We start from the raw sequence: 27,961 nt of genomic DNA, 5'->3' as shown, positions 1-27,961 counted from the left end.
GATATAATGAATGATAGACATAGGCCATTTTGTACCTATTCCAAGGGGAAACTTGATGCAAAGCATTATTTTTTACTGTTTCATTGCATTTGATAGAAAAAGAGGACTTTGTGGCAAATAAATCAAGTCAAGTAAAACAGGAATAAAATATAAACCAATTGATCCTTTCATAGTTATTGACATAAATAAACTCAAGATTTAATTTTATATTCATTTTATTTTTGAGGACTGATACCTCAATTCTTTAAATTTTTCTAGGTAAGTATTGAAACCATCATTTGACAGATAAATGGTACAAAATATATAGATGTACTATTATTATATACACTATGTCATGTTGATTATAAATATACATCATATCACATTTATATCTGCATCAATTTAATTCATACAAAACACTTGTAGATGGTTGTTAATTAATTAGCTATTTATTCACTTTACTATCTGTAGAAACTCAGTAATGTTTTGGATATCTTACAAAGAAAAAAGTTCTGTCATTTCATCTGATTTTTAATTGATCAACATCCATATATAAAAATATATATCTCAAATTAAAACATCAATTTTAAACTTTAATTGCATGTGTTTTTTCAAAAGTTTGCAATACAAATGTGATATGGACAAAAACATCACAGAAGACACACGACTCCAATTCTTTATGATAAACATTTAAGGTTAATGAGGTATGGTTTTATTGCAACTTAGCTTTTTTAATGAAATGTGGTGAAAGGTAAATTCTGAAAAGTTATTACAATTTAATCATATTGCTAGCAATGAATGACTTGAAATAAATTATTGTGCATTATTTTTCTAAAATTTCAAAACATACATATATATAAAAAAAATCAACAACAGACCTAAATAGGTCAGTGCAAGCATAGGAATATATAGTCAAATATTATGAAAAAAAAATATTTTCCAAGTCCAAAAAATATTCAACCCATTTACAACATATTTTTTTAAAGCTGATAGCCAAAAAGCAAACATTTATCATTGACTGCTGTGTAAACTACACATATTACAAAATTAGATCAGGTTAAATTAAAAATTTTAGTAATCCATTTCACCTATCAGCTACAAAGAACCACTACACCAACTAAACATCATATTGTCTTAACTTAAAGCACAAAATGATATATGTTCATTATAAGGTTTGCAAACCTGCATGCAAAATAATCAAAAATCAAGGAATAACAGTCCGGTCATTAAACATAAGCATCATTTATCTGGAGAAATGATATAAGCAGACAAAAACAATTGAAAAACCAATGACGAGTAAAAACCTCATGAATTTTTATACAAATGTTAAAATAAATTGATCTATACATAAATATATTTGTAGATTATGATTTGAACTAAAATAAAGTGAAATCTTTTTATAATGCCACAAATTTCCTATCTCCCCTTTACTGAAAAGACAACTCTTTTGTTTTTCAATACTTGAGTCCATGAAAAGATAACTGTATTGTTTTTCAATACTTGAGTCCATGAAAAGATAACTCTATTGTTTTTCAATCCTTGAGTCCATGATTTGATGGTGGCTACTGTTATCTATCACTAATATTTTTAGCAATACAACCTTGAAATAATGATATTTTTTTTGGGTAATATAATAGCCAATAAAGAATTCAATAAGATGCAAAAATGTCCTCATCTAAACAATCAAAGAAAATTTGAATGTCAAATCAGAAGAGATGACAAAAATTAGGCTTTTACATTAAATGGACATTGAACTTGTTATAAAAATGTTGCATCAAATGTTCTTGTTTTCAAAATATGGTTAAGATTTATTATAGCCCTACCCCCACCAAAACATTTTTGGGACACTAAGTATGGTGAAACAAGATTTCATTCTAATTCACAAATCAGTGTAAGTTTTTCTTTTTGTAAAGTAAACAAAGTTTATTCTAAAGAGTTAATTGTTGTTAATTCATCTTCTATCAATATCATGCTTATTTTGGATGAAGAAAATCTATAGAGCATGAGCAGTGTATCTATTGTTGAGCATTAAAAGAATAATGATGTATAATGTGGTCCATATAATTATTTCTGTCTACAAGGAATTCCACATATCTTAGTTTTCTATCAGGTCAAAAGTACATATAAATTCTCACAAAAGTACAACTTTTCATTAATTAAAATTTATGATAATCTGATAATTATAAAAATACAAGTAAGTAAAAAGAAACCTATTCCCATTTATATTTATCTTATAAATTTTTTTCAATACTATCTTAAAGTAAAACAAAGTAATTTTGAATTAAGGCAAAAAATATTGTGTTTTGAAAAAAGAAAAAAAAGGCAAGGACACAAATAATTTGGGATTGAATATATGTATTGAATGAAATAATCAACATTTATAACACACAATTTTATTATAAAAAGTTGAATAAAAAACTACAGTGAAAAGGATTTCTGTATTAGCTGTCATTTTGCATTATATTATTTTAATTGTTTTTTATCTCACTATATTTTGTGTTAAGATTGATGGTTTAATTTCTAAAATTTAAGTAAAATAATTAATTAATCAATTTTCTACAAATAATAAAAAAAAAAAAAAAATCAATCTTCAACCTCACTACAACTTAGTACTAACAAATCAGTTAGATGGCACTATTTTATCAAATATAAATACTATTTAAATATGTTAATTTTTATTCTATAAAGCTTTCCTAACCTCGAAGCTGAAATATAGCATTTTGATTTAAATTTTACAATATCTAACAAAATTATTTACATTCCAATGAAATGTTTCAATCACTAACTCGAACAGCACAACCACTTTCACTTTATGAATATAAAATTTAAATGAAGAAAACAAAACATCACAAATTAAATGGACTTTCATGGAATGTTATGTATAAAAACTGGGATGTAAAAGAAGACCCATTCTAAATTTTCAAAATAATTACATAAAATATCATAAAGTTGGCAATTATAAATGCTAAAAATTTAATTGAATAAAATGATATGTGATTTATAATAAAGTAAAACTGTAAATCTTCACAAAATTCACAGTAAAATCAATAATTCAAACAATGCTAATTTAAAAACAGACTTGATAAAATTTGTAAAAAAAAAAGTGATCCCATTGTCTATATATAAAGAAAAATAATAACATTCTAAATGTTAAACATGACACATTAGACATGGTTAAATTAAAATGAAGCACTTGTTCTTCCAATCCTCTGCTGAAGTAATGTGCATAGGTGCATAGATTAAAGAAAGTTACAGATCAAATTCTTCACCAACTCTTGACTGGGTAACTGCCTGATTCTGTAAAAAAAAATACAAATGTTAAAATTATTTTATATTTTATTTTAATTCTACAACCATTAAAAAACAATAACATTTCATTGATTCTCTTTTGAATGCTGCTTGAAAATATTCAAACAAATTATCAAAATATTGCTGAAACAATGGTAAATACTTTATGTGTATGTGCTTCTCTCTTTTTTAATTTAAGTACATGTTTAAGACATAAAACACACCAGTTAGAATTGGTATCACACAAATGCTGCACGTTTCTGACAAGTAGGAAATAGATGTATAAATTGTCAAAAATATTTTAACAAAAAATTGCAATTATAAAGAACTGTAATAAAAGTTTTATAAATGTATTGTTTGTTATACATGTAATATTATACTTTCATTCAAAATATACACTGTATAACATGTAAAGCAAATCAAAATAGGCACTGAAAAAAATAACGATTTCAATGCTAAATCACTTTGAGAAATTTTTCCTTCACTGAAATATCTTAGTAATGTTTTTAAAATAATATATAAATGGGATGGACTTCACTGTAAAAAGGTGTCAGATTATATTTTAGTAGTGTTTGTCATATTGGTTGATATGATGAAAATCAGGTTTATTGTTGTAACTACTGTGAAATCATTTATTTTTCGTGGATACCAATTTTCGTGGATTGAGGAAAACTGACATCTTTGTGAATATCTAATTTCATGATTTTTCAAAAGTCTGCATACAAGCCAATTGAAAATTAACAATTCTTTGAGCATTTTTAATTTGTGGTTAACCTGTACTGATGAAATCGGCAAAAAATTGGTATCCAACGAAAAATTAATGAATTCACAGTAGTTCCCATGTTGATAATAGTGACCATGCTTTGTCACAACTTTAGAGGCTGCAAAGTAAAAGATTTAAAACAAACTACAATAAATGCAAATTGATGACTTGATACTGGCTTTCAGAACTAATAAGCAAAACATGTATATAACATGTATATAACATATATAAACATATGCCACTCTGTAAATATTACAAGTGCAAGACGAAAGCTGTTGAATAGATAAAACTGAAGAAAATTTAATATAACTTTAAAAGAAACTTATCAAAATATGAAATATGATGAAAGATCTATAGAAATGTGATTTAAAGTTGTTACATATAAAAAAATATGATATTAGTATTTTGGACTTTTTTTTATTAATTAGTGCACACCACACTGTAATATATATATATATATATAGGTAGCAATTAAGTCATTGGCCCAATTCCACTGTCTACATGATCTAGCCACCTCCCTTAAATACTATGCTATTCACCATTGTGCAACTTAAACTAAATATTAGTTTTAAGTCAAATAATCGTCTACACCAGAGAAATTTAGAAAAGATGAAACTTTGCCAATTAACTCAGTTTAGAAGGATGTATAACTTTCATTAAAAAAATCATAAAATAGGTTGATTTTCAAATTTTTAAAATACCGGTAGTACAATTAAATTTGATGTCTGTTAAAATATCCCTATTATTTAACAGGTCAATAAACTCCAAACTGAAACAAAGTTCAAATGAAGTCTGTAAAAAACTATGTATAGTTCATATAAAAAAATGTCCACCAGACACCATACCCAACCCAGTTTATCACATTTCCAAAATCTGTGAAATCTTGGTAAAAACTCTCATTTTGGCATACTAGTACCTCAAATTTTTCAAACCATATTAATTTACATGTATACCAAGTTTACAGATGAATTGACCACAACCTTATAGTAGTCATATCATAAACTTTAACCTGGTATCTATTTGGTTACCTTTGGAAGATTCAAAATCTAAAAAAAACATGTTCAGATCACAAGAGATAAATATGAGGACAATTTCATGTTATACATGTCAGATAGTCATAGATCTGTAAGAATGAATTCAAATACAATGTGCATTTGTCTTTTTTTCATTATAGCCATGGCATTATCAGTTTATTTTTTATCTATGAGATTGTCCCTCTGGTATCTTTCGCCTCTCTCTTACAGAAGAACGATTCCGATCCTGAAAACTTAACCAGACTTCTGTCACTTGTGTCAAAATGAGGATAAGATATTTTTTGCAATAGGTTATACTTTTAATATCACCACTACTACTAGACAGACTAAACATAAAGAGCACCATCTCAATTGCAACGAGTCATTTACATTTTTGCTAAGGATTTCTTTTTCCACACAGAAAAGATGAGAAGTTATTATAGAAAAAAATATTATATTAGTATTCTTTCAAAAATGAATTAATATATATATTGTGGCAGTGCAGAACCGACAAGAACGTCAAAGGAAGCAAAGCATTAATGGTTTGAACTTTGACCTCTGTATCATCGACATCCTCGTTATCATCGGCAGCCTCAGTTTCTTTGTCACTGGGATAATCATCAGGCTCACCCTCGGATGAAAGGTGACCATCGTGTACTCTCGAGACCTGTGAATAAGGTATATATCAACATGCAAATTCATTCATCCATTCAATAGTATATAATAACAGTTTCTTCCAAATCATGCATGAAACATGCGTTTCTTTGATTTTTGAAGTTCAATTATTTTTCCATCAAACTCTGAGCTATGTATCTTTTGCCAATACATGTATTCTAATGTCTTTTCAACTCTTATATGGAATATGCAACCAAATTTGTCTTACAATAATATTTCTATTTCATCCAATAATATCACAGTTCAGAAGACAATTTAAGAAGAATTTAAAAAAAAAAACACACTTATACAAATAGTGCATTGCACTTAAATTTTACAATAAGCTTGTACCACAATAAGACTTATATATATTTATATGTCACCAGAAAGTTTTAGACTATTTTCATACAATAAGATTATCATAAAAGAAAATGTTTGCAAATTATTTTTGTCACACATTTACATGATGTTTTTAAAAATAACACACAAGAGTCACAAGTACCGTAGTGTAAAAATTTGTAAGTCAGAATCCTAACACTTCTAGAAATGTTTTTATAGGTAACAAAATGATCTATTTCATATAAGGACGTGAAGCAACAACAATGGAGAAGCAACATTTAGGGTAAAGGGATGACATAGCAGTTTTTTTAATGAACCAATTCAGACATTTTACTTTTGTTCTCATTAATTACCCTCTTTCTGTCTATGTGTCTTTTCAAAGACATTACAATTATCATAATTAATTTCAGATTTTTATAAAATTGAGAAAGTAAATTGGGAATGTGTCAAAGTGACAACAACCCGTCCAAAGAGCAGACAACAGCATGAAAGCACCCTCATGCATGCAACAAAAATAAATTTTAACATTTATAATTTTTTTTTAACCTGATGCTTTAAATGTTAGCCTCAAGTTTCTTTTCAAAATTTCCTCTATGTGAGGATGTTATCTAAATTTCTGGGTAAAAATCTGCCATTATGCACCTTCATTTCTGATTTGGTTCTGAGTGCATATCAACTGTACATAAATATATCTGAATGAAATGAATGTACTTTATTGGCCTTTCTTCTTTGATAATAAACTTAAATATAATCAATTCAATTTTATTAAAGTTTTAAATTCCAACTTCACAGAATGATTAATCCATTTCAAATTAAAGATTATGAAAGTGATATACATTGTCCATTTACCTTCACTAAAGAACTGAAACTATTATTTGATGGCTGTCAAATATATATTCATAGTGACCCTGTATCAGACAATGTTTTTTGAAAAATGAATTGTACCAATTAAATATTTAAATTTAATCCATTTTCAAATCATGTTCACAAAACATTTTTTTAAACTTAAATTTCAGTATTTTCTGCATTTTGGTTTAAAGATTAAATACATAGTTTTATGTAAATATTGAATTACTTTATAAAACTTCTCTTTTAATGCATTCAATAAAATAGACATAAATCTCTTGATAATTTGCATGAATGACATAATGTGTGTGCTAATGTATCAATCTTTAGTCTCAGTAAACAAGATGGTCTATCTACTGGTAATGACCCTCCCCTTACTTATATGAATATTGGTAAAAAGTTGAGAAGCTAGGTATGTTCAAACACATTACATGTTAAGCTTGATACCAAATTTCAGGATTTTTAGTTCTTAAAAAGAAAAGTCAAGATCGACACATGGTTCAACAAAGGTAATCCAATATACCATTCCCTGTCATAGCTTGGTAAAATAATAATGACAAAGTTCTATCATGTCCCTGTCAGTATAATTGATGATGTTTATAAAATGTTCTTTGTTCATAAAAAAAACACAAAACTATGGTAACATAAACATGATAAACAACAATGCTGGTATGAATAGATGACCTTTTTTACCAACATGCACGGGGGTTTCCAATGAATAAGCTAGCTCTGGTGTAGGATTTACTTACTATTTGTTGTCTAAGTCGTTCCTAATTAAAGTGGTAATAAAAATACATAAATATTTGTGTAATAAATAAAGAATACTCAATCAGTTATCATGTGCCACTTACCATAGCTGAAATGACATCATTAAGAAGCTTCACATAATTTATATTTAGCAAATGATATTATAAAAGACCAACACTTTTGTGTAATAAAATCCTGATAGCTCAAGAATTTAATTAATTTCTGAAAAATACATAAATCATGTTTTTTATATATACAAACCTTATTTTCTTCGAAACTACTCATGCGTTTAGGCCGTACTCTTTCAGGAGATTCTTCAACAGGGGGTATATATACTTCTGTTCTCACAGCTGTATTTACAGCTTGGTCCCATTCTTGACCAATATGTTCTTTTCCTTTCTTTGACTTGCGTTCTTTTTCTATTCTTTTCCTTTCTTTCTCTTCTTCTTTCTTCCGCCGTTTTTCTTCTTCCTTTGCTCTCTTTATTCTTTCTTTTTCTTCCTTGTGTTGTCTTTTTTGCTCCTCTTTACTCAGTAATTGAAAAGGAGCACCTTGACCTGGTTCTAATTGAGGAGGTGCATGGCTTGGTGGTATGTCTATTGGTCTTTCCTACAAGTATTAAAGGTACATTCATTTACTTTAGGTTTTTTTCTGTTTGATACACTTATTTCAGTTTAATTTTCAAATACATGTACCAGTAACATAAAGATATACTTCAATGGTAATTAGACTATCATTTAAAAAGTCAATATTAAATTTGTTTTCTTTTTAAATTAGTTATAGAATAAATTTTAAACAGTTGCTTTAAAAATTGTTACAAAATGGATTGTAAATAACATTTTTTTAAGAATTTGTCAGTAAAGTGTATCACTTGAAGTAGAAAGTTATAAACAACTACTATAATTGACTTTCTTAAAGTTGGTATAATGTACTTATTCTTACGAACCAAACCCCTATATCCAAATGTCATCATCTTTAATATAAACACAAATGGGAGCTTACTCCAAATTGCAAACTATAGGTTTAATCATGCAATTGTTTAAACTGTGTAAAGATAACCAATAGTGAAAAAAATATCAATACATGTATGTTTCCATATTTCATAAGTATTATTTACAGTGTAATTTACAAAATGCAGAGAAAAAGTCTGAAACAAATTCGGAATGAAAATTTTAGTGTTTATCTTGTTTAGGGATGACAAAAAGCACTTATTCAAAGATGCAACTTTTTTTTTTTAAATCAGCCATTGCAGTACTTTCTGGTGCATAAATTTTAATGTTTCATAAGAACAAAATATGATAAGATTAGAAATGCATATTTAGAGTGTGCATGTAATATTATGTTGTTTAATGTGAATCCAAACAGCAATGCTTTGACCTACAGAGTCACTGGAAGAAAAAAATGCTTCTATTTTAAATGTGCGTATTGTTATGCATTTACTTTTCTGCATTTACTTTTCTGCATTGGTTATAGGTATAGGGGGAGGGTTGAGATCTCATAAACATGTTATACCCCTCTGCATTTTTGGCGCCTGTCCCAAGTCAGGAGCCTCTGGCCTTTGTTAGACTTGTATTATTTTAATTTTTGTTTCTTGTGTACAATTTGGAAATTAGCATGGCGTTCATTATCACTGAACTAGTATATATTTGTTGAGGGGCCAGCTGAAGGGCGCCTCAGGGTGCAGGAATTTCTCGCTAGATTGAAGACCTGTTGGTGTCACCTTCTGCTGTTGTTTTTTCTATGGTCTGGTTGTAGTCTCTTTGACACATACTCCTATTCCATTTTCAATTTTATTCTCTCTATACTTTATGTTTAACTTAAAGTAATTACCCTGTAATATGTTTTTTTTAGTAATTGTTGAACTTTATGCCATATTTTCGTCATCTGTATAATTAAATTAAATGCTTTCTGGTCTGATTAAAACTGTGTTTATTTATATGTACATTCTGCTATTCCTCTGTTATTCAGTTTGCCAGGTATGCATTTACTCTATGTTTTAAACCTTTAATCAAAATAGTTGAAGGGCAAAAATTTATATATGTCCGTTTTTTTTATATCATTATTTCCAATTTTCCTTGAAACTCTTTTTTTGTATGGAACATAGTAACATTGGCAGTTCATAGATTGCTTTATTATTATTATAACATGATATACAACCAACAAACTAAGCTTGGTGAAAATAAAACAATTCACAACCAACAAAATCATGTGAACATAATAAAATTTTAAGATAAAACATGAACAAACATTACATGCAATATTTTTAGCAAAGCATTGAATGAAAAATATTTTGAGAAATCTATCCGGTACTGTACATTCAGAAATTTTGAAATATTTATCATTGCAAAAAAAAAAGGAAAGGTTGAAAAGCATCATAATTGAATCCTAAAAAAATTACCTGAGTTTCTGCTAACATTCTGAAAAACTTTTGAGATGCAGAAGGTAGACAAATAATTTTATTTTCAATTTTTTTTTTTACATGTTTTAACCAGTGGAAGACTAAATAGTGCTTGTCCAAAGTGAAAACAATCTTAAAATAGTGTTCAGCAGAAACGCAGGTATTTTTTTATATTTGGACCTTAACAAAAAAGTTAAAAATAGTTTTGGAACTCTAAAATCACATGATTTTTTTTGGAAAGAAGACAGGATTAAAATCAAATATGATTTAAATATGGTTTGCAAATAAATTAAAACCTGAAAAGTCAAAATAGTAAACAAAAAGCAAACACAAAAGTTAAGCTATCAAATTCATCAACACAAGAAATTAAATTAGTTTAAAATTAAGAGGCCAAGAGCCATTCACCAAGCATTTTATTGTACATGTAGTACCTAACGTACCTTATACTTAACCTGCAATTAATTGATCATTATAATTATTATAATATTATACAATGAAGTTAATTTGATTTTGATTTCTGAGAGAGAAAAATGCTGTTAAATTTCTACCCTATGATAGCTTTTTGTGTGACATAAACACAAATATGATCTCATCTTTTGTTCCGTTCATTTTGGAAAGGTGATTATGCACATTTAAGTGACTTTCCCTAAATGGAATTCTTCATCAACAAAGTTCTCAAATTAGATTCAATGATTCTTTTGATATTTGCAACATGGCAAATAATGCAACATTTAATTTTCCAATCTGAAAGTGTGGTTAAAAAATAATCATATACAGCAAGATTTTTCCCTTTCTTGAATATAACAAAAAATGCATTCTCGGATAACACTTTAGACAAACACGTTTGCTAAGAGAACTTACAAAAGTGTCTTTACAAACCTAGCAACCATTGATAGAAAAAATTCAAGAAAAATAACTGACTAAAAATATATTTCCAGAAATGGATTATCCTCATGTTTTATCATTTTAACTGATGTATAATTTCTTTATAGCTAGAACAGACTGAATTTTGTATCACATTTTAGCTCAGTGGTTCCTTATGGTAACACATGAGTATAGACAGCCAATCAACTTCTTACTTCTCACATTTGCACGTATGGATAATATACAGTGATATATGGATTGGTTTTGTAAATTAAATATAAAACAGGAATACAATGTAGAAACTGTGGATAAAAACAAAAATAAAAGGTTAAACTCAACAATGAAAACTTTCAGACATAAACAATAAATATATTATACTTCTATAATCTTTATCAGATTATAAATGTAATATTTTTATGGCAAGGGAGTCACAAAACAAATATACACATACTTTAAAAAATAAAAAACAAAACTTTAAAGTTGTAAATAAAACACTGACAGAGACAAACCAAAAAAAATATTGTCCACTAAAACTTCAAATGTGCTGCTAAATCAGTTGCACATTCAATGAATATATATGTGTATCTTAATTTTCATGTATTTTTTAGCAAATGTAACATTTTAAAACATACAAAATTTGCGGCTCAGTTACACAAACACATTACTTTGTAAAACATTTTGAATCTTTAAAATTTTTACTGTGTACACTAACTTAAGTCTGGTAAAACTTTCTTACCAATTATCTTGTGCTTATCTGAAGTTAAATATTTAATGGAGATAAAATACTCAGATAAGCTTCATCTTGTAAACTTACAGTAAAACTTCAGTTCCCATTTATAGGTGTAACAATATTTTTGCTGTTTTAGAGTAAAAATATACATGTATAATATAACATTTATAATTAAACTACCTACAGTCTCTAATAAAATTCTTTCCCATATTAAGAGATAAAAGATCTTTTCAATGGTCAAAAGTAAAAATCTATCAATAAATAATATACAGATATAAATAAATAAAACATAAATAAAATATTTTGTAGATTCTTAAAGTAACAAAGCACTAAATTATAAAACAAAACAATCAATTTTTCAAGAAATAATACATTGTATAACTAAGAGGATTATAGCACAGTGCCACTTTTCACAATTGCACACAAAGGACTAGTAACTGATGGATTAGAGCAGGAGACAGTTTTGATATCACAATATTATCACAGGCATAAAAATTCACTAGTAAAATCTAAATAACAACCATTGACATTGAAAGCATCTTCCATATTCTACATCCAAGTAGATAAACTATAATTACACTGATCTTTAATAGATCATTATAAAATCAAATCATAAATTCTTTAGGTGAATATTTAAGAAATAAAATTAATCTAAAAGCCCTACTATTTTGATAGAAGAAAAAAACTTATAGAGGGGGTCTCATTGTGGGGGGGGGGGGGGGGGGGTGTGTTCCGATCCTGGATCCCCCTTACAGTTTTGTCCAATTCCTGTATTCTGCTTACACTATCTAAGTAAGGAATTCTCATTTTTTTGTCATTTCCCCGGGCTCGCAAGGCCTCATTTCCCGTTTTCACGACACAATAATATGACTTTCATGTGTCACTCTAACAAAAAATCGGCAAACCTGCCTCATGCTAAGACCCAAATGAGACCCACTTTAGAGATTCAAAGAATATCATTATCTACAATTATCACTATTTCAAGCAAATAAATCCTTAACCCTATACTATACATGCAGTAAGGCACTAGAAAATTTCTAGTTTTTATGTGCATTGTTGAAACTGCTGAAACAAAATTTCAAACAACTAAGACACGTAATAGAAACATTGAACTTTGGTTATACAGTAGCCATACATGTACAAATTATTTTATTTGTACCTTCTATATTTTAGTTTAATAAAAAGTATTTCTATAAATTTGTTTTAATCCTTCTTAAATGAACTGACAACTAATTGACAAATAAGATGTAAAAGTATGGGCATATGTATTGAAACTGAAATTGTTTTTAGAAAAATCTTGTACACTTAAGCTTAATAATTTGTTTTACATTTAAGAACCATTCAAATTAGATTTCTAAAATTGCAAAAAGTAAACATGTATAAGGATTTCAATAACTAAGTGGATTTCATGTCTAATAATACATTTTTTTTTAAATCAAGTCAAAGTAAAAATGGTTAAATGAAAACTCAAACCAAAACAGCCAAAACAGATCAATAATTTAGCAAAAAAAAATTGTAAAAGCTCTGATATGTCTGTATCAAACACATTTTGTGAAAATAAATAAATAAAACATGAATATATATATATATAAATTGTAAATAGTATAATGTATAATGTATATAGACTTAAATGTATAAAGAGAGATTGTCAGAAGCTTATATTATGACTTAAAAAACAATATAATGCAATCTTATGAAATTTCATAAAACAAACTTAATAAAGAAATTGCACAAATAACAAGAGTGACAAAGAACTGTGTAAGAATATGAATATCCTCAGGCATAGTTTGTCTGTTGTGGGTTGGCAGTCTGAAACTTGGTGTTCTGGCTATTGGATGTCTTCTTATCCTCGGTCTATCTGCAGGATTGATGGAAGGATATGAATGTTCCCTGTTTAGATTTGACTGTTCCCTGTTTGGAAGTGATTTTTCCCTGATTGAATGAGACTGTTCCCTCAAGTTTTGATGTGACAGTTGCTGGCTCCTAGAAAGTTGTGTCAAGTCTGCTGAAGAATGTTGGCCATTAGATGGACAACTGTGTTGTTTCTTTGCCAGACATTCTGTCAACTCCTCTTCATTTTCAGCTGAGGAACATTTTGCCTTTGCTGGAGAATCTAATTGATCATTTGCTGATAAATGTTGTTTGGTATGTTCCAGTTTTATATCTGATGGTTTTGACTTATTCACATTACTGCACTCAACATTGTTTTTATCATTTGATGAGGAACATAAGATATTATCAACAGACCTGTAATTTTGATTGTTTGTCATAGTATCCTGTTCTCTACCCTCAGTGGACACAATTTCACCATCAGATGAAGCTACTTGAAAACCTATGGTATCTGCTGATTGTGACACAATTTTGGCTGTCTTCTTTTTTCTGTTATCTAAGCAACTCTCAAAAATACCTGAATCATTCATATCATTGTTAGTAATAATTGGATACTCATTTTCTGTTCTAACTTTTACAGAATTTTCGAAAGTTATCTCACTATTTTTTGATTCACTAGTCTTTGATATAACTCTAACAATCCTCCTTGGCTCTTCAGAGTAACTATCTAATTTGAATTCAGATTCAGGCTCATTTGAATTTGTTTCTAGTCCAAAGTTTGGTGTTTTATTACTTAAAGTATCTGTTGTATAAGTATGGCTGCCATTTTTGTTTTCATCTCTCAACGATAAACTATTATTTCCAATATTGTGGGCACTTTTTGATACTTTTAGACATGTTTTAATTTTAATTCTGTCTGCGGAATTGATCTGACAACTTTTAGGTCTTTCTCCAATGATTTCAGGAATATCACACAAATCTGACACAGATCTTGGACTAGGTTGAAGGTTAAAGGTTACAGTTTTCTCAGTCAAAGAATTGTGGTCTTCCCCAGTTTTGATTAAATTTTGATATTTTTCGAAGCTTACACTCCTATTAAACGATCCATTAGTTTTAATCAGTGTTTTTCTTCCTGAGTCCACTGACATGTTTGATGTTATACTAGAATTAAGAAAACTTTGTTCCTCTGAGAAACTCAGATCTAATAAACCACAGCTAGAAACTGTGTCTGAAGATTGCTGCCTATTTATCATATACTTTTCTAATAATATCGTCTCGTTGCTGTCAGGATTAAAAACATCTTTTTCAGTAATACAGGCCATTTTACTTCCTTGTTGGTGGAGACGTTCTACTGATTCATTATCTATTTCTCCTTTTCTTAAACTACTTGACGAAGATTGTCTTCGAATGCTTTGCTTCATACCTTCTTCAAATGACTTATATGCAGAATTTGACAAAATAACTGATTTTCCTTGTGAAGATGGTATAAAAACTTCATCGTTATTGGAAATACTCATTTCAGTAAGACTGTCATTTTCAGACTGACTAGAATAATCATAAGCATAAGAGTTCCTCTTTGATCTATCATTCACACATGAATGATTTTGATTTTCAAAACACAAAATATCCTTTATCTTTGACTCAGTTTGTTTAGATTTCATAAAATTATCAAATTTCACGTCTTTGCAATCGACAAAATCTACAGAGCTTGAACGTGATCTTATTTCATCTCTCATAAAAACATCAGTAAAATCCTCAAAAGGTTGCAATGAATGTCTGACATCTGGCAAATTAGGTAGATCAGATTTCTTTCGCTGAGCAACATTTTCATTTCTTGTTCTTTGGTTTAATATATCCTCTGAACTGTATGCTTTCTGTGAATCTCCATTTTGTATATTCTTTGCAGACTGGTATTTGCTGTAATAACGGACTTTCTGACGATTCTTCTTTTTATTTAGATTTACAGCATCTTTTAAATCATCTCTAAATGATACAGATTTTCTAGCTGACAAATCAGAACTACAAGACTTTGATATATAACTATCTGACAAGATTAGTGGACGATGGATAGGATTATGGTTAGTACCGAAGCCATACATGGGTTGCCGCCCCTTCCCTTGCCTAGCCCTTCTACCAATTATGCGTGTACGTACCATATCTTCCTCTGGTTCCCGTCTATAATCATCTCGTCTCTCTCTTCTTGGTTCTGGTCTGTCATCTTCAGGTTCTTCCATGTGCCTTGGTTGTCCATTATTATTTTCTGTCTGTTCTCTTTCTTTGTTCATTAATGCCAGGGGGGTTGGGATGGCATGCATTTTCTCCATACGATGTTTTGTATCTATTGGGTCCTCATCTTCATCCTCAGACCTATCTGGTTCATTTCTGGCAGGAGGAGGTTCATCATCAGGGTTTCTATCTATAAAGTTATCATTACGCACCTCTGGTTTGGGTGGTCTTTCAGATGATCTAGGTTCTCTAGTAGGCCTGCTATAATAGTCTGAAAAATACAAATATTTCAGTAAACACATAACCCACAAATTACATTAAGACATAAATAATTATTACATATTTTTTTTTTAAATAGACTGAACAAAATATTGATTTGAAAAAATATAAAAGTTACTAGGCTTTTTGGTCATAAAAATTAAGAGCTACATTTATGTTCTCAGACTAAGAATTCAACCTATCAAACTGCTGGATTTGGTATTTGAGCTCACATTTTGTACTTTAAGTGCTGATCGAGTAAAATTTTATAAGCACAGGCCCTGGAGTCGATTTCACAAAAAAACTTACAACTAAGATTGGTCTTAATCAAGACATGAACAAATCAGTATAGTGGGTCTCATTGGGGTCTAAGCGTGATGAGGGATTGCCGATTTTTCGTAAGCGTGAAACGTGAAAATCAAATTATTGTGTCGTGAAAACAGGAAATGAGGTCTTGCGGGACCCGGGAAATGACAAAAAAATGAGAATTGCTTACGTACATACAATGTAGTGTAAGCGGGATACGGGAATCTGACAAAACACTAAGCGGGATCCGGGATCGGAACCCCCCAATGAGACCCCCAGTATACTTATGATAAAACTTAGTCATAAGGTTTTTTTTGAGAAATGGACTCTTGGTCTTTACACAAACTACTGCTTTGTCTCCCACATTAAAATATCCCATGATAAAAGAATAAATGTTTTTCCTGAAATTTCTTAAAATAACAATAAATTAAAATCTACCTTCAATTTCATGTGGTCTTTTGTTAGGCCTGCCACCATAAGTTGCCCTTTTACTATGAATCCTGTCAAAGTTTGGCATAGGTCTATCAACAGCTGATATAGCCATCTTAGACTGATATAATGTACGACCAGAATATCTGAACTTTGACCCAAGCTTTAATAAACCTCGTTTCCTTGGCATGTCTGATTCTTTAAACCTGAAAATGTTAATCAAATTTATAAAAATGATCATAAGCAAAATGAATGACATGAGATAAACTACCCATACTAATATATTACTATAAAAAGCACAAAGTGCCTCAATTTATAATTATGACCATTTCAACAATCTGAAAAACATTATGAAAGTAGCAAGCTGCAGGTTCCTTATCTAATGATGTTTAATTAACTTTGAACACCAGTTTCTTGAGAAATTTCAAATTGATTATTTAGTAGCCTCAATAGTAAATTAAGTTAACCAAATTCAGAAATTCAAACTTCCTATTTGAACACATGGCATGGATAACAAACCAAAATTTCAGAAAAGAGTAAATTGTTTGATAACATGTGTGTATTTTCAAATGATTGTTTGATTGTAGATAGCTAAATGCCAGTGAAAAATATTTCATGCAAATTGAGGATGACAAAAAAAATTAACAATTAGAATACAAAAGATTTTTGTTGCTTTTTTTACTAAAAGCTAATGCAATTGTCTTGAATATAAATACCTGAAGAATGAATGATGTTCTACAGCAATTTTCCACAGTCTCTTTGAATGTTTTATTGAAAGTAATTTAAATGCTATCATACTTTGAAAGTCTTCAAACTGGAAAAAAAAAAAGAATTAATAAGTTTTACAAAACTAATAAAAGATATAAATATGATGATTTTTTGGATAATAAACAATTATTGTATATATCCATGTTGATAACAATAAAAATGCATATCATGTGATATTTGCATTAAAACACAATATTATAAACCTATATGACAAGTCATTTTGCACATTCTAATTTTAAATTTTAGTTTTCAATGAAGTACAATGTAATTTATTTTATATGAATGAGTTGCATTGATTCACCCAAAGTCAATCAGCATAAATACAGACATTAAACATTTGGTTCTGACTGTGACGACGTAATAACATAAGAATTGTGAAATAGGAAAAAGTTAAGATTCTTTCACCTTTAAAGTGAACTATGTGAAAATCATTGTAATTTGTTATCTGATCTTCCAGTGTCTTGGCAGTTATGCATAGAAACAAAATAAAAATTTGACTTACCTCCCCTGGTCTCAGTTTGATATAAAATTTATTCCTTCGGTATGACATCTTTACAACCTTTGGCCAGACAAATCTGTTAATTTGTAATTTATCTTTGTAGATCATACATCCACTTGCACAGATACCCAGCTGTATGTCAACACCTTCTCCATCCTGTAATTAATATATAAAACTGGACAATAATTCACTAAATGAGGTCTTCCTAGACAACTATATATAAATGAAGCATTGCAATTTTCAATGCAGTAGTCATGGTATAGCCATTTCAGATAAATATTAGACTGTAATATGATGACAATTTATTTAAAATGAGTGGCTGTGGCAAATTAAAGGAGTATATGGGAAGAAAACACATTGATTTAATAAGAATATGAACCCTGCTTTATACTAGATTGACTATGTTAAGCCAGAGTTTTAACATGCCAGTTCATGAGTTGGCAGTCAGTGGGTAGACACCCAACAAGATTATGACTCTGAGCTGACCTGTCTTTGCTCTTACTTCTAAATGCTGCATAACAGAAAAGCAGCAAATATCAACTCAACTTCAGAGCTCTTGATTTCTGATATCTCACATGATCAGAAAACTGGAGCACTGAGAAGTTTGGTTTTAATCAGAATAATACCAACTTTTAAGTCTTTGATTTGACCCAGCTAGGGATTGACCCCATGACCTGTGATGTCACTTGATCAGAAAACTGGAGCACTGGGAGGTTTGGTTTTAATCAGACTAATACCAACTTTTAAAAGTCTTTGATTTGATCCCATGACCTGTGATGTCACGTGATCAGAAAACTGGATCACTGGGAGGTTTGGTTTTAATCAGAATGATACCAACTTTTAAGACTTTGATTTGACCCAGCTAGGGATTGACCCCATGACCTGCATCTAATTTTTGTTTTAAATTGCAACAACTCACAGGTTGATAACTGTAGTATATAGGACTTCTCATAAATTTTGAAAGAAAGAAAAAGGTAAAGGTATATGTCAAAATTGCTTCTTATAAAATACTTGCTTACCTTTGCATCGTGAAGATATACTCCATATAAAGATAACTTCTTGGCATTGTCTAGAAAATGAAGTTCAGCTTCTTCTGGGGTTTGACCTCTGAAATTTTGAAAATATATTTTTTGAATTAAAGAAAGTAAAGCAACTTCATTTATGAGTCAGAATACTTGTTTTTCCTATCTGTATTAGAAATAACTTCAAAGTTCTTTTTATGTGATAGTTTGTTTTGTCACTTTTAGTACTTTTCAAACCTATGAGGATTTGCTTATATAAAACTTTCATGTAATGACTATAGCGTTAACTTAACTGATCCTTGTACAAGTTTGTTCCTTCTAGGTAAATTTTCGTTTTTTTTGTTTTTATTATAACTTGTATAGGTTGGTTCCTTCTTGGTAATTTTTTGTTGTTGTTTTATTTTTGGTATTATTTGACAATTGTATTCAAACCTACTTATGTGTCTTGTGTAGTTCTACAATTTTCTTTAATAAATCTCTGTCTTGTGTAGGAGCAAATCTCATTCCTTTAATATAATCTACACCAGGACCAAATTCTTCCATTTCCCAATCTCCTAACTCTGATTGGACGGTATATGATCCTAACAAACTGTAGGTTACAAAGGAACATGGCAATCTGGAAGGGAAAAAAATAACAAATTTGAAAAGGTGACAGCTTATTTTCTTAATTGAATTCTGTCATTTAATATAATTCTTATAAACAGAAGCAAAATAGAGCACAATACAATAAACTTCTGACAAATGTTTTTTAACTTAAGGCTATAAAAAGCATTTCTCTTTTATTCTCAGAATGCTTAAAATACAATCAAACAGTAACCTTATACCTTTGAACTCTACACTATTGAAACAAATTATTTGCTCTTTTTAAAATTAAATTTCAAACAACAAGTTTCAAGTCAAACTCAACTACTCCTTTAAATTGCTAAAGAGTGTTTTTGCTAAAAGCTTTAACACAATCCTTTATATGCATTTACAAAATCACTTACTTTTCACTGACAATATCTCTCCTTATTTGCAAACAAAGCTGGTACCTAAAAAGGAAAAGAAATATGTATATTAAATTAAGCCTTAAAAATTAAAGCACATCATTCTTGTGTTATGATTTTTTTAATTTGACATATGTACAGGTATTTATTAATTTCCATTTTTTTCCCTTTTTGGATAATTTCTTGTTCAAATTTGTTTTTTCTTATGAAAATTTCTATTTTCAAATGACTATAAAATCTTAAGGACCTAAAGTCACATATACAGCTTCTCTTTGCTTTTATCATTATGACTTAGGTCACAAAGACGATTTTTATCATTACGACTTAGTCACAAAGACGATTTTTATCATTACGACTTAGTCACAAGGACGATTTTTATCATTACGACTTCGTCACAAAGACGATTTTTATCAATATAACTTAAAAGTCACAAAGACGATTTGACTAACATGCTAATAAAGTGCAGATGGAGTGGTTCTATGATTTATAACAGTGAAATTAAAAGGTTAAGAGGATTTTTCTTATTTTAAATTGCAATTATAAAAACAGATTTTTGTGGTGCACTTATTGTTTTGAATCACATTCTATGGAATTTCAAGCATCAAGAAGGTAAAATTTATACAGGTTAATATGATCAAATTATACAATACGCTAAATTTGACATCCTTTGAAAACAGAAAACAAAAATGGTGTCAGGATGTGATGTAAAGATCTTACATTTCTAGAGAACACACATACTGTGCAATAGTAGACACAGATATTCATTCAACTATAATCTGAATCTTATGAATTTGTTTATCATGGTTTTCTTGCAATACAAATAGTTATTCATCTTGTCAACTTTTATTTATTTCAGTGAGGATTGTAACAGCTTAAGGGCTTCTACTGTGTCTTGAACTATCTTCTTTGAAATAATTTTTAATAGGAATTTGTATGACCATCATTATGAGCTTGCACAACCTGATTTTTTTTATATACAAAAATGAAGATGTGATATGATTGCCAATGAGACAACTCTTTACATGAGATCAAATGACATAGAAATTAAGGTGCTCATCTGTTAGGACTCTATATATTATGTTAACAACAGAAAATATAAATTTACATGATAGATTGCATACTGTGTTATTTGCAGTAATCCTGAATATATTTTCTGATATCTAAAATAATGTAACAGTTGATCCTGAATATATATCATCTTTCTGTATTGCTGGAATTAGTGAATGTAGGATAGTTTTGCAATTCAATAATTATTTAATAATTGTGAAAGTGTTGTTCCTCCCAGTAAAAAAAAGCACAATACAATAAAATCCACCATAGATCAGTAAAACTGTAATTAAATTTAAGGACTTGTTTAAAATCCAGTGTCCCGACATGCTGTTTTTTTTTAATTCCGTCACAAAAAAGATCAAAATGTTTTAATATTGCTGTTTTAGTTTTTAAAGAATTCACTCTCCAGTGGTCTTTTAAGTTACATATTAATTTCTCTTTCATTATTAAAAACAAAACACATGTTTACTATTTTGTATAAATATTTAGGATAAAAACAATGGTTGTCAATATTAAGTTGCATGCCATTTATTTTTTTTATTTTATGTGAATTTTTATAAAATTATCATATTAGTTTTCAATTTCAATTCAATATTTTTTTGCCATATAAACTTTACAGTTTGTAAATTGAACAACATAAGTATTTTTTCAAAAATTTAATATAATACCTAGAAGTGGTTCATGTGGAAAGATAAATATTACAATTTACATGTGTTTTGTTCATTTTATTGTATTATTAACCTGAAAATGAATTTATATTATTCTTGTATCTATAAAAAATGAAGACACAATAATATTGTAAATTTAGTAATAACTTTGGTTATCTAGGAATACTTGTACCTCAATACAGCTGTTTGCCTATAATAATCACATAGGTGTTAACATTGAAATATTTACTAATATAAAACCACATGTATATATTCTAATAATAAGGAAACTTCAGGTATAACACATTACAAAAATGCTGACTTGAAAAATCAACTTTAACAACAAAATGATGAGTAGAATTGTGTGATGGATAAACCTCAATGCATTACCAGCCTTACAACATAAAAGATCAATAAATGATCACACACCAAATATACAGGAAAACCTTTTTTTGGGGGGGTTGTACAACAAACTTGTGATGAGTGACTGTGTATTTAGTCATTCAGATAGTTCAGAATTTATAGGCAAAATAATGTTAACAAGACTGACGAAAAAGACAGCTCTCAAAATTCTGAAAATATAACATTTTAACTTTATCCTAATATTATTAATAATCATTTTCTAAAGAAAAATAACAAAAGATTGAGGGAAAAGGGTGACCTACAAACACATTTACGAGTAGTGTGGAATAGTGTAAACTTAGAGTAATTGGTATTGTTCTAACAATTGGATAAAGTATGTGGTCCTCAAGATTAGAACACCAAGATAATTTGATGGCTAGAAACCAACTTTTTGTCAATTACGACAGGAGGGTGCTTCAACTGATAATATTTATGTGAAATGTCATGCCTTTGTTTCTTACAAGCATATTGCTATTTTATGGCCCGATTCAAGACCATATTTTTTTCTAAATTCTTTTACTCTGGAATCAAAATTAAAATTATGTTCAACAAAAAATATATTCCATTACATGCAATTTCTATTCAAATAATTTTATGTTAAAATTAAAACCTTATAACAAAACTAACTACTTTGAAGTTGGAAGATGTTTTTGGTTAATGGAGAAAAAATAATGTTCCCATACTAAATACAACAAATATAAATAAAAGGAGCTATGTAAATATATACGTAAATAAGACAGAAACAAAACATCAAAGAATTCTATATCTATCAAATGATGTAATCACATTAAAACATTGAATTACCACAACAATCAAATAAATTCTTCATTGATCCATCTACACACATTCTAAACAGCTTCATATGTTAGTACATTCATTACCTTGTTAAATCTTCATGCAACTGGTGAACATCAGTCGGGTAAAATTTTATTTCAAAATTAAAATGCCATGCTTGATCTAAAAAGCAAAATGAAATCATGAAAGCAACGAAATCCATATGTATCTTTCCAATCAAATGATATTACTAACAAGGTTTCACTGCATCTTTGTACATTATTATAGTAAACTTTTAGCTCTCCTCTTAACTTAACTTTTATAAGAATCATACGGTGATGACTTCAGCCAATTAAAAAAAAAATTTTGAAAACAAATGCAAAATGTTGGCACAAATAATCAGACATCTAAATGGTATAACATGGTACAAGTTTTGAGATGCATTATATACATGTAATTATGAGTTACACCCAGTTTGGATCAATTCAGACACTTTTGCAAATACATGCAATGATATTTGAAACAATCCTTATTAAATGGTTTGAAATAATTCTGTAATTTTTCTTTCAAATCCTACATTACATATAAATATTGGGAATTTGTGTTGACAGATCAGGGATGCAGAAGTGAACCATTTGACCTTGGTACTGCATAGTTTTGACAAAGCTAAGAATCTATTCTTTCATATGGTTTCAATTTAAAATCATAACTATTCAGCTAATTATTTCAGCACAGTTGACACACAAATTTTGTTCCATTACTGTCTAAGCGTGATGTAGGATTGCCTATTTTTTGTAAGCGTGACACATGAAAGTCAAATTATTGTGCAGTGAAAACAGGAAATGAAGTCTAAAAGGGCACGGGAAATTACAAAAAAAATGAGAATTGCTTACATACATAGTGTAAGCGGGATAGGGGATCAGAACCCCCAATGAGACCGCTCAGAAATACATAAGAAAACTATTGTATACACTACCTTTCATTTGTTTTGATATTTTCTTGTCTAAATTTAACCATGACTGAAAATTAAAAAACAAACATATTTAGAATTTTATATAAAACTTAGGTCAACAAAATAATACAACATATTTCATTTCCTAAATTGACATGTTACATTTGTAAGAATTTTTTAAAGAGCTCAAATCACATGATACTTCACTGCATGTCCATTTATCTAAACATTGATCAAGATTGAAAAAGTTGCTATTGTCCTATATATTATGAATTAATATATATGTTCGTAATGGCTGATACTTTTTTTGTTTTATTCGCTTATAACTCATTTTGACGATTTTTTTAACTGTTGTACATCATCATGTATATATTTATATAATAAAAGATAAATTTGAACAATTTTGAAATGCATAATATTCATGTTAATTTCCCCCCAAGTTCTGTCTGGTAGTCATTCTTAAGGATTGACAATGTTCTTTTAGGATTGACAATGTTCTTAAGGATTGACAATGTTCTTTTAGGATTGACAATGTTCTTTTGTTGTAAATTACTCTGTTTACAGAACTTCTTTCAGATGTTCTTTTGTTGTAAATTACTCTGTTTACAGAACTTCTTTCAGATGTTCTTTTGTTGTAAATTACTCTGTTTACAGAACTACTTTCAGATGTTCTTTTGTTGTAAATTACTCTGTTTACAGAACTACTTTCAGATGTTCTTTTGAGTATTATGTACACTAATAGTCTACTTATTACTGAAGCTTGAAACTAATTAAGTTCTTTAAAAATGTCATTAGAATTTTGAATACTGTTTCCTTAAAATAAAGGTTGGACTTACTTCTAAGTTAGTTTTTGGATCAATAAAGTTTAGTCCGAAATAGTCTTTTTCTAACAAGTCAAGATGATCACAAACTTTATCAAACAACACCAAACCAACTGCTTTTTTCTGAAATGATAAATAAAATATTTGGTCAAAACATTTAGATAGAAAGATAATCATACATACATTTATAACACAATCATCAAAATCTAAAGCACTTTTTTTAATTTTTTGTGTCAAACTTGAAACAAGTTAAGTTAATACATTATTATAGTAATAAAGTAATACTAAAAAAAACTGTATGCAGAACTCGAAAATAATGTTATTCTGAGTGTTCCTTCTGTAAAAATCGTGTTGATTGATTAAGATGATGATGGATAAGTGTGTAATGTCCAGTGCCAAATATTAGAAACATTATAATCAGGACAAGAGAATGTTAAAGTGTTTTTGTTTGTGAGCCACAATTTGACCTTTTTTATCACATGTAACTGAACAACAAGCATTGATGTCATACATAGAGACATGGGAATTAATCAATTTAATCAATCATTAATAATTAACTTGCATGCAATCTTTTTTTTTGTACTTAAAATTAACATTAAGTGTAGCACTATTCCTATAAAGGGTATGTATAATGATATAAAGATACTATTTGCAATGAGGATCACCAATAAAAATATATTCATATTATAAGTTGCTTTATTATAAATTTCTGGATACAGTTATATAATACTAAATTTTGCTTAAAAATACTTATTTTGCAGATCACTCACTTTGGAACTGCATATTTAAACTTTAATAAGGTCACCTTACCCCATTAGGTATGATGTAGGTGAATCAATTAGTTCTAGTTTTGATTCTCATATCTTTACCAAAATGTGCATGTTATAAGTTCGTTTTTGTGGTAGAAATTCTCATTTTAGATTTACCCAGGTGTGAAAACAAACGAACACTTCCTGATATATAAATTTTTAATTATATTTGAAAATTTGCTATCTTACATCCACATCAATGTCGTACGTGGTTCCATCTAATAATAAAACTCTGCAAATCACACTCCTCCCTGAACTGGCAGCTTGGGCAAGGCGTCGAGTTTTCTCTGGACTATCGACATTGGCCATGATTGTTTACAACTTTCTCGTCAGGTCACCGGTTTTGAATAAAATAAGTTGCCTGTAATAAAAATAATAAATATATATTTGCAACTTATGAATGTCTCTATTTCCCAGTTACCCTGAATGTAATATTGAAGTCGTCATTTACCCAATTAAAGAATATACCTGCATGTGCAGGTGAAAATGTCGGGTTGTTTACATATAAAATGTTACTTTTCTGAAGTCATTGCCAATACAGTACCAAATCATTCTTGCATATTATATGAAAATTAATATAATTAGACCCAGCCCCTACCTTGGTTTGGAATTTAGGTCAGTAATTTCGAAAAGGTAAACATTTCTATATCCTTTCAGATGTCAAGCCTAACGCTCAATTATCAGCGCCACCTATGATTAAATGATGTCATAACTCAGGTATGATAGAATACGGATTTAAAATATTGAGTGAAATTAATGAAAACGAATTGTTTTTATTAATTCTCGCTTCAACAAAAAAAATACTATATCATTTGAACATAGATATATATTGGAAATTCATTTTTTACCTTTTGAACGAGTATTAATAAATTGATATAATTACACATGCCGATTTATTTTTTTATGTAATACCCAGTCATGCAGATATATTATAAAACAGTGTTTTTGTCCCAATTTAAAAGTACACGGATTTGTTGATGACACATTGGTTTTTCTTGTGACTAGTATCCGATTTCTGCTCGAAGCCAACTTAATGTCCATGGAACTAATATTTCAGTGATTAATAAAATTAATAAAATTAATCACGAAATCATCACAATGCGTAATCGATTTGATATCTTTATCTATGAATGACAAACGTCAACCGTCTTTCCAGTTTTAAGTGGGCATTTTAGTTACATAAATTCATATAGAATATGCTCATCATATATTTTTCATATTAACTTTTAAGACAACAAAAACAAAATATATATAATACGATAGATCATAATTGATCATAATTAACAGATTTTGTATATGTTCCGGACCATATGAGTATTTGGACGATACGCGTATGGTCATGACCATATGGGTATATACTCATATGGTCCGACCATACGCGTATGGTCCGACCGTACGCGTATGGTCGGGGTAATTAACACTCTGTTAGAGTTTACTTTAAATACGGCTCAACTCTTCATATGGTTTGACTGTTCATTAAAAGACGCTATCATTTAGGTAATTTTATATTAATTTATATAATCGTAACAAAAAGATTAGCTAAAATAAATTAGAAGTTTCAAATAGTTAATTTTATTTACTTGTCAAAACTATAATAAACACATTTTATACCAATGGTAATTGCTGATCGTCATTACCGATGGTTATATCCGATTTGTTATAACGAGTGAATGGCAATATGTCGACTTAAAAAAATATTTCAAAAAATTTCTTAATGAACTGTTACACAAGAAGTCAATTGAAAGTAACACATTTTATCTAAGTTGTCTTGTGAATATGGTGTATTGCAGTCGTGTTACAATATTTGAGATCTAGAGCTTCTTAAAACATCGTAGATTATATATCGGAATGACCAAAGACCTCGGTATCACTGTACGCAGTTGCAAAAAGGCTAACTTTTCATTCGCAAACAAAAGGTGTAAATGAAAAGGATCACTGAGCACAACAAGGACTAGTAAATGCAAAAAAACTATGATACCGTGTTGAAGTAACTGTCACCTCAAGTCTACATGCAAGAATGTAATAAGCGATGAAAACTAACTAGGGTATCAATATTTAATTTTTACGTAGTCTTTGAATTATAAAATTAATACATTTCATGCAACCATCATTGCTTTTTTAGATAGTTTTTAAATTGATACGTTTATATTGTAATTTGAACAAAAATACCTATATGGTCCAAATACTCATATGGTCCGGCCCGTTAATAACCAAACGAGTATAATACTCATATGGTCCGACCATATGAGTATACGCATATGGTCATGACCATACGCGTATGGTCCAAATACTCATATGGTCCGGAACATATACACATTCACACATTAACGAAACAAGGAAATATATATTAGTTTAATTCCGATGATGTGCTATAATTATGTATTTTTTTATCGTTTATAAACCCCTGATCTGGACCACTCATGAAAGTTCCAATCATCATCTAGTATTTTGATAACCGATGTTCCATCATGCTACCCGAAACCGAGCTCCATTGAACAGCTGTCAATCACATACATGATCAATCTGATGCTGTCCCGTGATCGAAGAACAGCTGTCAATCA

The 27,961-nt window shown here is 29.2% G+C and overlaps 1 protein-coding gene across 3 annotated transcripts; it reads right to left on the bottom strand.

Annotated features, from left to right (window-relative positions):
• Positions 1–197: 197 nt before the first annotated feature.
• LOC134716320 (band 4.1-like protein 3) lies at positions 198–26,160 on the bottom strand. Of its 3 annotated transcripts, XM_063579228.1 has the most exons (15): positions 25,999–26,160; positions 25,590–25,761; positions 24,607–24,714; positions 23,795–23,837; positions 22,926–23,001; positions 19,946–19,990; positions 19,396–19,575; positions 18,957–19,044; positions 17,941–18,093; positions 17,387–17,484; positions 16,680–16,876; positions 15,605–15,948; positions 7,891–8,238; positions 5,600–5,710; positions 198–3,276 (listed from the first exon to the last, which is right to left on the bottom strand). In XM_063579228.1, the coding sequence occupies exons 2-15, from the start codon at positions 25,707–25,709 to the stop codon at positions 3,229–3,231; spliced, it is 1,959 nt and encodes a 652-aa protein (XP_063435298.1). In that variant the 5' UTR covers positions 25,710–25,761; positions 25,999–26,160; the 3' UTR covers positions 198–3,228. The 3 variants fall into 3 exon arrangements, with proteins under 3 accessions (XP_063435298.1, XP_063435300.1, XP_063435299.1); XM_063579230.1 differs by lacking the exon at positions 5,600–5,710; XM_063579229.1 differs by lacking the exons at positions 198–3,276; positions 5,600–5,710 and adding an exon at positions 7,405–7,652.
• Between the last annotated feature and the right edge of the window lie 1,801 nt (positions 26,161–27,961).

This window comes from Mytilus trossulus, chromosome 4, assembly GCF_036588685.1.
Source record: "Mytilus trossulus isolate FHL-02 chromosome 4, PNRI_Mtr1.1.1.hap1, whole genome shotgun sequence".
Classification (NCBI taxonomy): domain Eukaryota; kingdom Metazoa; phylum Mollusca; class Bivalvia; order Mytilida; family Mytilidae; genus Mytilus; species Mytilus trossulus.
This window is presented reverse-complemented; position numbering and strand designations above follow the sequence as displayed.